A 15,115-nucleotide genomic window follows, 5' to 3' on the forward strand; every position below is an offset into this window, starting at 1 on the left:
CGTTTTTCGCAGCGCCGCCTGGGCAGAGTCTGGCGTCTACGGTCGCTTGTCTGATCACAAATGGAATGTTACGCGGCAAAGAGTAAAGGTGCAAATCGGATTAATTTTATCACTGCCTTAAAAACATATTTATGCCTTTTGAACATTAAACGCGCTTCCTTCTATGACCAAGCAGAAGATGAGTATTCGCGAAGCACCTTTGCAGGAGAGAATGAAAACTCTGGAGCACGGGACGATGAAACTGACTGAAGGTCGTCGCTCCGTGCGGCCATGCCACCCACCTGACCGCAGTCGCATTGCTGTGAAAAGGATCGATTCTGACCGTCACTCTCTTGAAGGACTCAAGCTGCAGAGCTTTCGATGCTTGAGCGACGGCCTGCCACAGAGCCCTCACGGTGCTGGACATAACGGCATAACTTAGAGCTTCCAAAGGTAACAGAAAACGCGAGCAAAAAGCTGGTTATCATCATCATCGTCACTATAAACCCAAACAACTACCTAAAAGTCTTGTAATATAAAAACATAAAAAGTTTTCATAAAAATTAACGTAAAAATTATCGGTCTAGTTACTTCAAGCAAACTACCTCAAATTGAGATGATGGTTTCGTGATACCACCCTAGTTTCGTAACTCTATGCTCTGCGTCCACTGAAGTGTCCATCGTTCAACAGCGGTGTCTAGCTTGTGTGGTCAGCTTAGCTCGGCGGTGTATTCTCGCCGTAATCGGAGTCGTCTGTGCGTCGTGGCTATCGGCGCGTGTGTGCGAACGTCGCTCGCTTGCAACTGTACTACTGTCGATGATCCCTCGATCTCCTCGTCGCCGGTGCCGCCAGCGCACTTGCCAGCGAGCCATCCGAGCACAAACGACGCCGCCACCTTCGCGGCGTGGTCTGTCACGTAGGCCAGCGCATGTGTGACCTCTCACGTGAGCATTCTCGCACACCGTGTTCGTCCGGCAATTTTAGACCACGCGGTGCAATGGCCCTGTTGCGCACTGCCGCGACTGTTCGAAATCTCGCGTATATTTTACGGTGTTTTACTGCTGCTCATACTGTTCATGATTATTTCACTATCTAAACGATTTTATTGCGTATCGTTTTAGAGGTTGACCGCGTTTCTGATGCTGCAGCGGGTGGCTAGTTCGTGGTGAAGAACTGTTCCATAGATCGTGCTTATGGTGGCGGCGTGAGCATGAAAGCTTCCGTTTTGTTTGCAGTTGCAAGTGTACTGTTCTCGCTAAGAGTAACTCCCACAGATGTGCGCCTGCGCCAGTTAAGTCGTTCAAAGCGAAAGTACTCGCTCTCAGACACAGTGGAAAGTAAGAGTCGGTCGTTTCTGGCTAGTCTCTTGGCTGAGTGCCGAGGTCAAGCTAGTTTTTGTGCGGAAGAGCTCTAGCCTTTTTTTTTTTAACCCAGAAGGAGCTGCACAAACGTGCATGTTCATGGCGAAGTCTGTACCGAAATCTGGATTGCTGCGAGTGGAGTTTATGTTTATTCCGGGGCGTTGCGGCGGCTGCATTTTAGGTGGAGGCGAAAATGCTGTGTGCCCGTGTGCTCAGATTTTGGTGCGCATCATAGAACGCCAAGTGGTAGAAATTTTTGGAGCCCTCCGTCTCTCATAATCATATGGTGGTTTTGGGATGTTGAGCCCCTCGGGATGTTAAGCCCCACATATCAATGTTTAATCCTTTGTTATAACAGTCACGTGTACCTGTTATAGATGTAGGCTGTTGACCTCTGGAAGGCAGCCACACCCAGATTATTCCATAGTGGTTGCCCGTTACCAAAATTCACGTATCGTACTTGCATTGGAACATTTTCATGGGCATGCATTCGTGGCCCTTCAGCGAGAAGCCGACGCTATCCAGAAGCGCAGTGACAGGATAGCACGTGTTTGTTTATTTCTGTACACAGTAGCCCATCATAGTCGATGGCAAAGCGACATGTCGGTTGCAGACAGAAAATGGGGTCATGGCCCAAAGGAGCACGATTCCGGGCAGTGCACTCCACCGTTCAATTGTTAAGGTAAAATAGCTATTGTCATACACATCAGTGCTAGATTACAATAGCTGAAGATTAAAGCTGCTCAAGCAATGAGTGCCCTAGGGTTTAGCTCAGAGGCTACAGTGTGAATAAAACAACATATGTATAATACAACAAATCTCAGGAAGGTGGCTCAATTCCCCGAGACAGCAACTGCAATTTGTAGGCTGTGTAAGGCAAGAACGACTCTAGTGAGTCTAAATTAATCTGAAGTTTTCTGCTGTGGAATGCCTGATGATCACAGCAGGACATTGGCACTCAAACTCAGAATTGTTAATTATTATGCAAAGCTGCAAGCACCCGACTATATTGAACTCTGGGTATTGAATTATCCTTTTTAGCAAAACTATTTTTTTAACACGACTGTAATCTTACATCAATGCATTGCAAAGTCTATGGCGACATTGAACAAAAAGCCAGAACATTTAATGGCAGCGCAAAATTCTCTTTGCAGGTGGCTGCTCCTAACATTAGGGGGCTTTCTCGTTTGCATAGTAAGTGGTGCAATATAGGAGGGTGCCATGTGGAGCAAGTAGAAACTACCACTTGCCGTCATGTGCATTCAAGAGCTCGCTGTGCACTAAATTGTTTATTACGAGAAAACTGGATGATGCGTTCTCAGGATGAGCGTCTGCACATCAAACACACTTGCTAATCACAATCTTCATATCAAGACGCCGATTTCTTTCTCCAATAGTAGAGTGCAGTTGGGACCGTCGTCACGGATCCGAACGACCCCTAAAATTGTCCTTTCCTTCGTACCTTTTTATATAGATTTCGTTCTTTCAAACAGGGGAACACATGTGCACTTTTTACATTGGTCAACTAAATATTCTTGAAAAGTGTTCTTGAACACAGTAATTGAAACACTGTTTACTTTGACTGATGTAAACTGCCCATGAGAGCCTGACATATGACATTACTTAGGCATTCAGTGAAACATGTTTTGCGATTCTCACTCTACACCGCTAACCAGCATTCTTTCAGATTCAGATTGATTCAACTATTCAGATTGTTTGAAATGTAGTGAGCCTTTTGAGATCAAACACTTCTCATTTTTGAGAGCCAGCATGGTTTTACTATAAGAATATAGTGCATAATTCTGATAATTTTTGGACGGACTATAATCATACACTTTTCAAAAGCATTCAACCATGTTGCCCATTGTTGCCATACAAAAAAGCTTTCGTAAGCATTGATTCCCTGTCTCCTGTCCATGAAACATTTTGTTAACAATCCAGTGTTATTGGCTGGCTGGATGTTGTTGCACTAATGAACAAATAGTCACCCCTAACCGATATGTCAAGAAAAGCAACACAACTTTTGTGAACAAGCCTAAAAGAATCTGAAGTTTAGAAATGTTCCCATTCATAATGTTTCTAATTATAATGAAAGAAAGTCGCTCAAATATGTTGAGAACATATTAAAGTAGCCTTAATTATCTTGCTGGACTATGAACTTGCATATCTATTCACTCTTTCGTAAGATACTCTTCAGAGTGGCATTCACTCTACTCAGTAAACATTGGCCAGTGCAGGGAGAATGTTACTTGTTAAGCATACAGTTGATTTCGATGCCCACATAAAGAAAGCCATCAATAAGTGCACTATTTGTGAACATTTCTATAAAATTTCCTTTTTAGGAATTTCTCATAACGTGAAAGTGCTCAGCAGAAGTAGCAGCAGGCGTATTGGACATTGAAAAATTTGCATCATGTGCATTGTATTAATCAAGCCGGTGTCACAGGCTTTGACATGCATGCACTTGTATTGACACATGCTGCCACATTTATGCTGAGCATTTTCATGTGACTTTACAGTGTCTTGGGCAGCCCAGTACTGTGAGTGACTTACTAGCGTGCTCGCTTAGTGGGAACCAGCTAAGCAGTCGACCACAGTGTAATTTTGGGGTTCGTCTCTGCATCGGAGTGATAGCGCAACGAAGTCAGGCAGTCCATTCCAGGACGTTGACACGTCAAAACATTGCCTTACCATGTGTGTAATACTAACATAGCCTCATTAAACAGTTTATTATTACGCTGTGAGTAATCAAGTGTCCTGCCCCAGTACGTTGTTACGCACTCTGCTTCATAAATGCGAGGCGCACGCTTCGTGGTGTGGGCCCCGGAAAGTGTTGTGCTGGCGTGTGTTTTGCTGGATCAACGCAGTCAGATTCACGACAGTCGCCCACTGACGTTGCTTCCTTTCTGCAGCACTTGACGTACGAGTATTCTTATTTAGCACCCATCAAAGCAAGCAGTAGATGACATGTAAACACAGTACATGTAGTACGTGTAAGCAATGAATGGCATGAAACTACTCATCGCAGCCAACAAGGTGTCATAGGCAAATCTAACGAGGAAAATAAGCCATTGCAAAACTGCATTGCTAGTGAGACACTACTGCAGAACTTTAGTGTGCTGCTTCACTGCACCACTTTCACATGGCAACGCCATCCTCGTCAAGAGTAGCGAAAACTATCAGAGAAGCATATGTAATGTGTCTGCATTTATGGCAAAGTGGTTAATGCGTGTGCCATCTGCATTTGAAAGTTGCGGAGTCAGTGGTTCGATTCCTTAGTTGGACAACGCTTCCCTGGCTTTTTTTATTTTTGGCCTACCCTCATGCTCTTTTGTTGTTGATAGGAAAGACGGAACTCATTTTCTGTTGGGCTTTTAAATGAAAAAATAGTTTCGTGTTAAAAAAAAAAGTACAACTACTAATTTTTTAAACCTGGGGGTGCATCGACTGCCAAATCTGTTAGCGCCATATGACAGCACAGTGATGAAATGAGTGAGAATGCATGTGTGTGCGCACTGCACAGTCCTGTGCAGATTTCGTCTTTAGGCAGTTATGCAGAATAGACCCAACCGCACTTGCTTTTTTGTCCTCTTTTTAACCTGCAGTGGCCGGTGTCTTTTTTTTTTTCCTTAGAAAGGTGATGTATAAACCACAAGAAAAAAAATGCTGATGTGTGCGTTGTATAATCAGCGAGTGGATATCTCATGCCATACATTTCAACTGCGGCCACTTGACCTTTTCTTTTTAACTTGAAAGCAGTGCTCAAAAAAAAAAAAAAGATAGTTATGATAACGGTGCTCAAAAGAAGTGGGGCTAATGTCCAGTACTCGTAACACAGAAGACAACTGCACAGGAATGCTCATCGTGCGCTTGTGGACATTCTCTTTCATTTTGCTACTACGCTTCATTATACGGTGCTCATCAGCTTAGCGATTTATTCTTGTGCATTTCGGTTAAATAATTGGGGGGTTGCACATAAAAGAAAGAGCACCCTGCACTATTTCTCTCTGCACCCTTTCAGAAAAGACAGCAATCCATGTGCTGTTGAACTTAGGGCTATGTGATATCGTTTTAGTTCAACTTGCTGAGGAATGTGTCTACACAAAGCTCCGCAAAACCAGTCTTGACATTTGTGTGTCTTGCGCAGAATCACTATGGCATCCGTGCGGGGCCAAGTTGTCCAGCTGTACAAAAACGTGAGTGCTTTGTTTCGTACTGAATTATGGTCTCAATGTTGTCACTTGTGTTGATGTTTCCCATGAACCGAGTCATTTGAAAAAGCTTGAAAGACTGCATGACAGCCGTTTGCTGCACAACTCATGCGACTGATTTACCTGGTTTTGCATACTCCCCTCACAATATAGTCAACTGGCTCATGTAAAATGAAAACGATAGCAGCACTCAAACTACTCCGTTTACTGTTTGCAATAACTCAGTCAGCCTTGGCTAAATATTGTGTCAGTGTTGCGGTAGTGTGGCCCACCAAAACATGCGCTGCAGTTACGTCAGTAGAAATATAAATTGGGGGAAGGGAAGAGAGGCCGTTGAACAGGGGATGCCTTTGGAGCCAACACCTCCACCACTGTCTTCGTCAAAGCAGCCTTAACTGCCTTCATCTAATCTATGCATATATCTTGATGGCACTCCTCGACTACAAAAGGGTTTTAAAAAAGAAGGGGAGAGAAAGGAAGTGCAGGCAACTCTTGTGTCACATGAGCACTTTTCAGAGGCCATCCAATCAATCGCCATGCAAATGCCACAACTCGTCTACTCTATGGAGTTGTGCTGCTGCACTGCAGCTTTTAATGGCTGTTCGAGCGCTTCCTAAAAATCCAAATAAATGCAGTCTGCCTGAAAATCGTAATTGAGGATGCAGGGAAGATCATTGTAAAACATATAAGCTAGGTTTTGCATAAAAATTTATATATTTAAAATGATTTACAGAATCCATGCATGGGCTGTGCTTGAAAAAGGAATCCGATTCGATGAAAGTGTATGATATGCTCCATGATTTTACGCACTAAGCCAATGAGGGAAATGAGACGAAAGTTGTCAGGGTAATGTTTCTTTCCAAACTTGTGCAAAGGAATCACCCTCCCAATTTTGCAATCATTGGGAATACAACCACTTTCAAGGGATTGTTTGAGCAGTTTAGGAAAGGTTATGGAACAGTACGACATGGTATTAATCAAGAATTTGGAATTAATGTTGTCAAAGCCACAGGAAAAAGAAAGTTTAAAATGTTCTATAATGTAATGCTCTGAATGCTTTCCGTGTCAAAAACAACTGGGTTCATGAGGAGCATCAAAAGCAAGGTAGTCACAATTAAACAAGCCACAGCAACAACTTTGTTGAGGACAGAAGCACATTTGTTTGATTAGAATGAAACTCTAAAGGAGGTGTAAGCAACAGTGTGTTGGTATCCTTTTTATTTATTATGTTGCTGAATTGTTTAGGATTCTTAATCGGCATAGCAGGTGAAGTGTGGGTGAAGAATGTGTCCCTGGCGTTTTTTAATGCGGCTTTGTACTCGGCAGCTACAAGAAAGTAGGTTTTCCAGCGCACACTTTATAATTCATCAAAATTATCACTTTTGCAGAGTTAAAAAATTATTCCTTGTTATTGGACAGTCTCTTTAAAAGTATATTAACTCAAAGCACACCTCAAAGACTTAAATGGCACAAAAGCATTAGTGAGACATTAAATGGTGTCTTAAAAAAGCTCTTAGTGTCGACTGCACATAGTGAAAACTCTGGAAAGTGTTCAATCAAAAAAAAGACCTACCGTAACATGCAGAGCAAGCCCTGGTCCCATTTTCTGAGGATATGGAACAAGCGTTAATTAGGCACCAGTGACTGGTTCTGGACTGAGCAAGAGCACCCCTCCCGAATCTGGTCAGATTACTCTTCACCGTTGGAGGAGCACTCTCTTGGCATTTTACGATAGTTCATGGTTAATGGCATTGAGATCTGCCAAATGAGATCTGTCTTTAATACGTTTTGTCTGATTAACATGCTTACATACGTCAATTTCAACATCATCATGGAGCAAGGAATGGTCAATGAGGCCAGGTATATAGATGCACGACCAAAGAGACAAGATATGGTACGTTAGTTAGAGCGAGGTCCTAAATACTAGATGTGGTTGAAGTAGTTCAAGCAGGTCCAGAGACAAGCTGTGACAGGTTGAAATCCCGATTTGTCATTAAAGGGTCAATAGAGGCAAATTTTATTAAGTGGGCGTTGATTGTTGAAACGACGGTCCAGAAGAAGGAGGAAGAGAGGTTGGCATGCTGACAGGGCTAAGGGGAAAGAGGGAAGCGGTCCAGCAACTTTTGTGCCAAGCTTTTTTTTTGAAACAAAATCGCATTTTAATGGTCCGCATTGCAATAGCACACTTCAAATCACCTACGGGCTCTTAAATGTCACTGTTCCTGTGCCCAGTGTTGCCTGCCAGTACTACGCAATTGCTGACACAAGTAGCACCAGAGCAAAAGTAGCGGAAGCTACAATAGCAACAATGGCCATTGAACGATTTCCTGTCTTGGAAGCCATGATTCTGCTTGCTTGGTTGAACTGGGCCCAGCTTTATGGCACCACCTATCCAGTCTAACTAGCTGAAAGCTAAACTTTTGAACCACTTGCGCCATTCCCCATTGTAAGACCCTATGGTTCTTTTTTCTATAAATCAAACAGAAACGGACGAACAGCATTCTATTACGTCTCTTGATGAATGGAAGTTCTTTTCTTAATGCAGCTAGTTTGATTATTAGTGATTAATAGTAGGCGGACACTCTCTTGTCATCGAGATCATTTTGCAAATGTCCCAGTCGTGACACACATCATGCGATACCTTTAGCTTAGTTTCTTGGTAAGCAAGGCACTTCTGTTGATGATATTGCTGTTTTATACATTGTCATACATTGAGCTTTCACTCTGGTTTAAATATAACTTCGCTTTTAGTGTCCCTTCAAAAGCCTGTTCCAATCAGTCAAGAAGGGGCCAGGATATGATGTTGTACTATTCCACACAATAGTGGGTAGTTGAAGTCACCAGCTAATAGGATAGGCTTAATGTACAAAGATCATGTTAGGTGTGTCATGCAATTTATTTATTTATTTATTTATTATAATACCCTCAGGGCCCGTAGGGCATTACAGAGGGGGTGGGTACAACATATATAACACACAAGAAAAAAAGACAAAATAAAGAAACAAGTATCAGATGCACAAATCAGGAAGGCAACATAAGTCAACTAAAAATGTATAAGAATTCAAGCACATACAAGACAAAGATAGATAATGAAAACTGCGTATAGTTACAAGCATTGCTGAGAAATTGCAGTCTTGAATAACAAAGGGTCTGTTATTGATACAACGGAAGAGGGAAGGTGGTTCCAATCGGCGGCTGTTTTCGGTAAGAAGGCTGCTGAAAAGAATTTGGTGCGGCAAAACGGAATGGCAACCTTATGCTGATGATCAATGCGCGATGAGTGGTATGACGATCAATGCGCGATGAGTGGTATGACGATCAATGCGCGATGAGTGGTATGACGGTTGTGAAATGAGGTCTCGCTTCATTGATGGATTGTGAAAAAATATCTTATGAAAAAAATGCAGTCGCGCCAGTTTCCTCCGGACAGTTAAATTGGGTAGGTCAAGGTTAGATTTCATTTCTGATATGCTAGCAGTACGGGAATAATTAGAACAAATGAACCGAACTGAGCGGTTCTGAACAGATTCTAACGCGTTAATTAAATTTTGCTGCACGGGATCCCATATAGCGGACGCGTACTCAAGCTTTGGGCGAATTAGTGATCGGTATAATAGAATTTTGAGGGACAGCGGAGCGCGAGAAAAGTTGCGGCAGTGAAAGTTGAACACGAAGACGGGGGAGGGTAACATGTGCCTAAAATTATCTTAAAATGTACACATAGTTCAACCCACACTAGTTCTAGGTTCCTTGGGTTAATGGGTGATGCAACAAAGTTATCTGCAGCAGCTATTAAAACTCCTCTGCCCAATGTGCGGCTTCTATTGAAGTGAAATACGTTAAACCTCTTTTTGCAATTGAACAGTTCCATATTTGTTACCTTGGAAGAAAGCCATGTTTCGGTTAGTAAAACAACATTGGCGTTACAGGAATCGATTGCAGAATCACGCTCATCACACTTTGGTTATATACTGAGATTACTGGTAAAAAACAGAGGAACAGAGTTTGCAGGCACTGAGTCCACTACCCCTCGCACATATAAGATGCGTGGTAGAAAGGTATCGCAGATTAACTGCTGATTATAAACCAGCGGACAAGCGGAGGGATCACTGTGTACAGCATGTGACAAGTTGGGATCATTGATGTCATCAAGTGGTCATGTCAAAGCTCTGTCACGAGCAGCGCTGTAGCTATAACACTGTACAGCATGTGACAAGTTGAGATCATTGATGTCATCAAGTGGTCATGTCAAAGCTCTGTCACGAGCAGCGCTGTAGCTATAACACCGATGGTTAATGTACAGTTTGTTGTACTTCACTCAGCTCACGAGTGAGGTACAACACTGTGTGCCCTGCTGTCCAATGAAGGCAGTGAGTACCTATCGGCGGGATGACACAACATAAAGACAAAAAGGCGGTGCCGTAGCAACCAGCGCTTCGTGGGAAATCTGAATTCCCGAAACAGTGAACGTGCCTATGGCAGGCTGACTACTAAAGCTAGATGTGCATAGGAAATTTTTTTGAGACAGTAAAATGCAACGGGTTGCAAACGGCGGCATTGCCACCGAACACGTTGGTTGCTGTAGCAGCACTACAAGAAACATTTTCTGTCTTGAAGTTGCGTCGTCTCGCCGATAGATATCCAATGCCAGTGGGCATGCACCCTTGTTACTTTATTTGGTTGGAGGTAACTCGCTAGCAAGCCGAGGAGCCTCCCCACCAGGTTGTGCATATTGCGTCGTAGTGGTTTCCGCCAAGCCTCATCTTTGCCGCTTTTGGAGCGCTTCCCATTGGTTCCTTTCACAGACCTCTCTCGGTGTAGCACACCAGTTCCCTTCCTACTGAGCCTTGCCATACACACACACCGTAAGGCCATGTGACCAGTGCTGGCCAAGGGCCAGCTTCACTGTTAACAGAACAGAGACCTTCTCTTCTCTTGAGAAGCATATCTTGGCAGACTATATTACTGAGCATGTTTGTTTTACTATACTGTTTGGTGTGAGTGAAAATACTATACTATGATTTTTTTTCACAGCATTGAGATATAGTGTTAAAAACACATTGAGCATGACTGTGTTGATTTTACACATTGACTAAACAAAATGGGATATACTGTGGTATTAATGATTTATTTGGCCGATTGAGTGCTCTAATTGACAGTTGCAGTAATTTTTTTATTATTAAACAAGGACAAGTCGATCCTGCAATAATTTCAAGTTTTTTTTTTTTTAATTTTTGCCTACACAATGATTGTTAATGTGTGCTCTAATCAGTGTTCAAGTCAAGGTTTTCTCTTAGGGAAACAGCGTGAAGGACGAGGACAACAGGAGCACACACTCAACAGGCGAAGCGCTGTTGTGTTTTGTTCTCGTTCTTCACGCTGTTTCTCTAAGATAACCTAAACCAACTAGCCGACAAGTCGACCCTTCAAGATTTTGATCGAGGCCCGTTTGGTCAGGAAGTAATATGATTTAATTGAAAAGACACCAACCACCAAAAAGAGTGAGAAATAGACTTTTTGGCTCCCCGGACAGGAGCCTCGTTCGCAATTAAAGCGAGTAATCAGTGTTACACCCCTACAATGTTTGAAAAAGACGGAACGTAGGTATAAAAATCCTGTATTAAAATTTGGATTCATTTTCCAAAGAAACCGCTGCAGTGTTGGGCGCTTTAAATGGTAAACCATCGTATGCCATGAAATACTTAAGCAAACTTGAGCAAAATATGTCTCAATATCACAAACATAAAATTATTCTTGTAGGTGACTTCAATCTACCAACTATTAATTGGGAATTAATGCACGCTGGTCACCAGAATGTTGAGCATGCTAACATTATGTTTAGTATTATGTTCACTCATGATTTGGCCCAGCTGGTTCACGACCCAACGCGTGTACAAGGGTCTTGCAGTTCAGTTTTAGATCTGATATTTTTCAATCCTGCGTTCAGCGAATATACCGTGTCTGTCGAATCCGGATTATCTGATTACTATCTTGTGGGCCTTTCTGTCCCACTGTTGAAACGTGGTGATAAGAAACGCTGTCAAGTACGGTCTTTCAAAGACTACTCCCGCGCAGATGACGCGTTCATAGTTGATTATCTGGAGACCGGTCTTGTTGACTTTGACAATGATGACGTATGCGCTATCTGGGCCCAGTTTAAAAAAATGTGTGAACACTGTTTAGTTAAATTTGTCCCAAGCCGAAAAAAGAAAACTCACAAACAGACCCCCTGGATAACGCGTAGTATTATTCACTTGAAACATAAAATTAAACGTCTAAAAAAGAAGCGTGCGGATTTGACTAAAATCGGACCATTACAGGCTAGCCTCGCACAAGCTGTGCGTTCTTCTAAGGATTATTATTTCCAAACAACTCTCCCAAACTTCATAAAAAATGACCCTGAAAAATTTTGGTACCACTTGACGGATAAAAAAAAAGACTGTATCCGAAATGTTAGTAAATGAATCTATTGTTACGGACAAAGAGACTATAGCTGAGCATTTCAATATATACTTCTACAGCGTGTTTACTAGCCCAAGTGTATATCCATCTGATGTTTCATCGTTTCACACGACAGAGGCTGACTTTGTTTCGTACCCGGGTGTATTTTCCATGCTCTTAAAATTGAAAACTAAGAAATCAAGCGGTCCTGATAATATTCCAAACACCTTTCTTTGCCGATATGCTGAAGTGGTAGCGAAATATCTTGTGATTATATTCCGTGTATCTTTGATATCTTCAAAGCTCCCTAGTGACTGGAAGGCAGCCCGAGCTGCACCGATATTTAAAAAAGGTAACCGCTTGCTTTTTGAAAGTTATCGTCCAATATCCTTAACATCAGCATGCTGTAAATTAATTGAGCATATAATCGCGCATCATATCACCGAATATCTTTAAAAAAATGCTGTCTTAACTGATTCTCAACATGGTTTCAGAAAAGGGTTTTCAACTGTGACTCAACTGCTCACTATGTCTCATTCCTTTGCATCTACTCTAGATAAGAACGGTCAAACTGATGCGATATTCTTGGATTTTAGTAAAGCGTTTGATAGGGTTCCTCATGACAGACTAATACTAAAATTGAACAATATTGATCTTCCTCGCATCTTAGTTTTCTGGGTTATTGATTATTTAAAAAACCGAATTCAGTACGTAGAAATTGGGGATCAGCGATCGGGTTGTCTTCCTGTCGCCTCTGGAGTACCGCAGGGGAGTGTCTTGGGACCCCTACTGTTCCTGCTGTATATAAATGACATTGTAAGTGTGGTATGTTCATCTGTGCAAATTCGTCTGTTCGCAGACGATTGTGTCTTATATAATGAAATTACTTGCCCGGAAAATCAACATGACCTTAATCACAGTTTGTTTAATGTTTTTCAATGGTGCAATCGCTGGGGGATGGCTTTGAACTTAGATAAAACTGTATGCATGCGTATAACCCGGAAGAAAAATCCACTTCAGTATACTCATACATTAAATGAGTCACCTCTACAGCAAGTTTCTGAGTTCAAATATTTAGGAGTAACACTCACAAGTAATTTATCTTAGAATCGACATATTGACAATATCTCCGCTCCGCCTTCCGTGAACTGTCTTTCTTACGACACAAATTAAAAAACGCTCAAACTCCTGGCCTACCAATCAATAATCCGACCAAAGTTAGAATATGCATGCATAATATGGGACCCGTTCACACAGAAAAACGTCAACAAACTAGAAAGAATCCAAAGGAAAGCTGTAAGGTATATATACTCTAAGTTTCGTCACACTGATTCACCTTCCGAGTTAATTAGAGCTAATGGCATTGAACTCCTTGAGTCACGACGGAAGACATTTAGACTTAATTTTCTTTCCCAACTTCTTCAAAGACAAACAGCACTAGACCCTACACAGTACCTGACACCCATATCGACAAGGCATACGAGACACCATCACCCCGGAACCCTAACACCTTATTTTGCACGGACAGATGCATTTAAATTTTCTTTTTTTCCACGAACAGTGGAAGAATGGAACCTTCTAAAAAACTCTGTATAAAGATTCACTTTGGTTGATTTACTGTGTGTAAACTGTGTGTTGGGTGTGTAAACCTGTATTTGTATGTTGAATTCTTTCCTTTTTCCTTTTCTATGTGACTTGAGTGCCTAACATGTACTTGCTACTTGTACCGTGCCCACCTGCTTAGACCTGTGAAGGTCTGCAGTATGCATTAAATGAATAAAATAAATAAATAAATAAATAAATAGAAAGGCAATGAAAAATGATAGAGATTACCTTTAAGTGAGAAATTGTGATACACTCATTTGCAGCACGAAGCTGCTAGGAATTATTAGTTTCTCCCACATGTGCTTTCAAGTTATTCGTTAATTTGCCCTCGCTCTGCTTCCTTGTTAGGCAGCTTTTTCATGTACTTCTCTTTGCCTTACAAGCTTACACAGAACTGATTTTCCATGTTCAGTGAAGCTGTAGATAATTTTCACTCATGATGCTATGTGCTAGCTCACATGGTAGGGCCTCCCATAGGACTCTGAGTTGCAGATAACCGGTTTGCTCAAGGGTATTGCTATTTCTCATAAGAAATGATCAAACACTCCATGTAACAGAATATCGTGTGATGTTAAAAAAAAAAAGTCAAATGAAGCTGGGAGCATAGTGGTCTCTCCATGATGGCTGATACACACTGGGAGGTACATTGTGTTGCTTACAGTCAAGTTTTGCCTTTTTTTTCGTATAATTAAGCTTGGTTTGTAATTTAAACGGGGCTTACTTGCTGAGCCATTAGTGCCTGCTGTGCAGTGATTGATATTTGTGCGGCTGCCCACAGCTGCTGCACCTTGGGCGTGACTACCCGAAGGGCTACGACTACTTCCGGAGTCGACTGAAGGCTGCGTTCCTCAAGAACCGCGATGTCAAGGACCCTGAGCAGTTGACCATGCTGCTTGCCAGAGGACAGTATATCATCAAAGAGCTCGAGGCCCTCTACATGCTCAAGAAATACCGTACCCTGAAGAAGCGCTACTACACCGACACTCCTTAATAAACTACTTTGTTTTAGTGCTCACAGTTGGTTAAAGTGAAAACAGCGGGTCTACTTCAAGCTGTTTACCATTAGAGTATCTACAGTGGATTCTACGTGACAGCTTTCTGCCCTAGCAGACTCGAAAGCTGTTCTGCAATGTGCTCGCATGTTGTGTAATTTAGGTGTGAAATAGATTTAGACAGACAGCTTTCTGCACTAGCAGACTCGAAAGCTGTTCTGCAATGTGCTCACATGTTGTGTAGTTTAGGTGTGAAATAGATTTAGACAAGAAGAGTGTTTAATTTGGCAGGTCGGCATGGATGTAGTTACCATGACAGACAGCCCTGACTAGCAATTTTTTATTGTTGGGGTTGGCAATCTTTTGAGGTGGATGGCCAAGTGCCCTTGGTCGACATGGCTGGGGCCAAACGGAGAACGATTATGTTGAAGGGGCAATGATTGACTTGAAAATTCTTGGGTGAGCGTCCTTCCCTAACCTAGTATGCAAAGAGAGGTAGTGAAGAAATTATGCTAAAATGGAGGA

The 15,115-nt window shown here is 42.2% G+C and overlaps 2 protein-coding genes across 5 annotated transcripts in view; one reads left to right on the forward strand and one right to left on the reverse strand.

Annotated features, from left to right (window-relative positions):
• The window catches only part of mRpL53 (mitochondrial ribosomal protein L53), a 28,445-nt gene extending 28,028 nt beyond the window's left edge, over positions 1–417 (reverse strand). Inside the window, exon 1 of one of the 2 annotated variants that reach the window (XM_037420287.2) lies at positions 282–417. In XM_037420287.2, the coding sequence (XP_037276184.1) occupies positions 282–406 (125 nt within the window). In that variant the 5' untranslated portion in view covers positions 407–417. Of the gene's footprint in view, positions 1–197 lie in introns of both variants that reach the window. The other variant, XM_037420286.2, reaches the window with a different exon arrangement.
• Positions 293–14,613, forward strand: LOC119169177 (electron transfer flavoprotein regulatory factor 1). Of its 3 annotated transcripts, none has more exons than XM_037420291.2 (3): positions 293–432; positions 5,489–5,537; positions 14,377–14,613. In XM_037420291.2, the coding sequence occupies exons 2-3, from the start codon at positions 5,496–5,498 to the stop codon at positions 14,587–14,589; spliced, it is 255 nt and encodes an 84-aa protein (XP_037276188.1). In that variant the 5' UTR covers positions 293–432; positions 5,489–5,495; the 3' UTR covers positions 14,590–14,613. The 3 variants fall into 3 exon arrangements, with proteins under 3 accessions (XP_037276188.1, XP_037276187.1, XP_037276185.1); XM_037420290.2 differs by lacking the exon at positions 293–432 and adding an exon at positions 632–924; XM_037420288.2 differs by lacking the exon at positions 293–432 and adding an exon at positions 5,143–5,255.
• The last annotated feature ends 502 nt before the right edge of the window (positions 14,614–15,115 follow it).

The sequence above is a fragment of the Rhipicephalus microplus genome, chromosome 2 (genome assembly GCF_043290135.1).
Source record: "Rhipicephalus microplus isolate Deutch F79 chromosome 2, USDA_Rmic, whole genome shotgun sequence".
NCBI classification, from domain to species: Eukaryota; Metazoa; Arthropoda; class Arachnida; order Ixodida; family Ixodidae; genus Rhipicephalus; species Rhipicephalus microplus.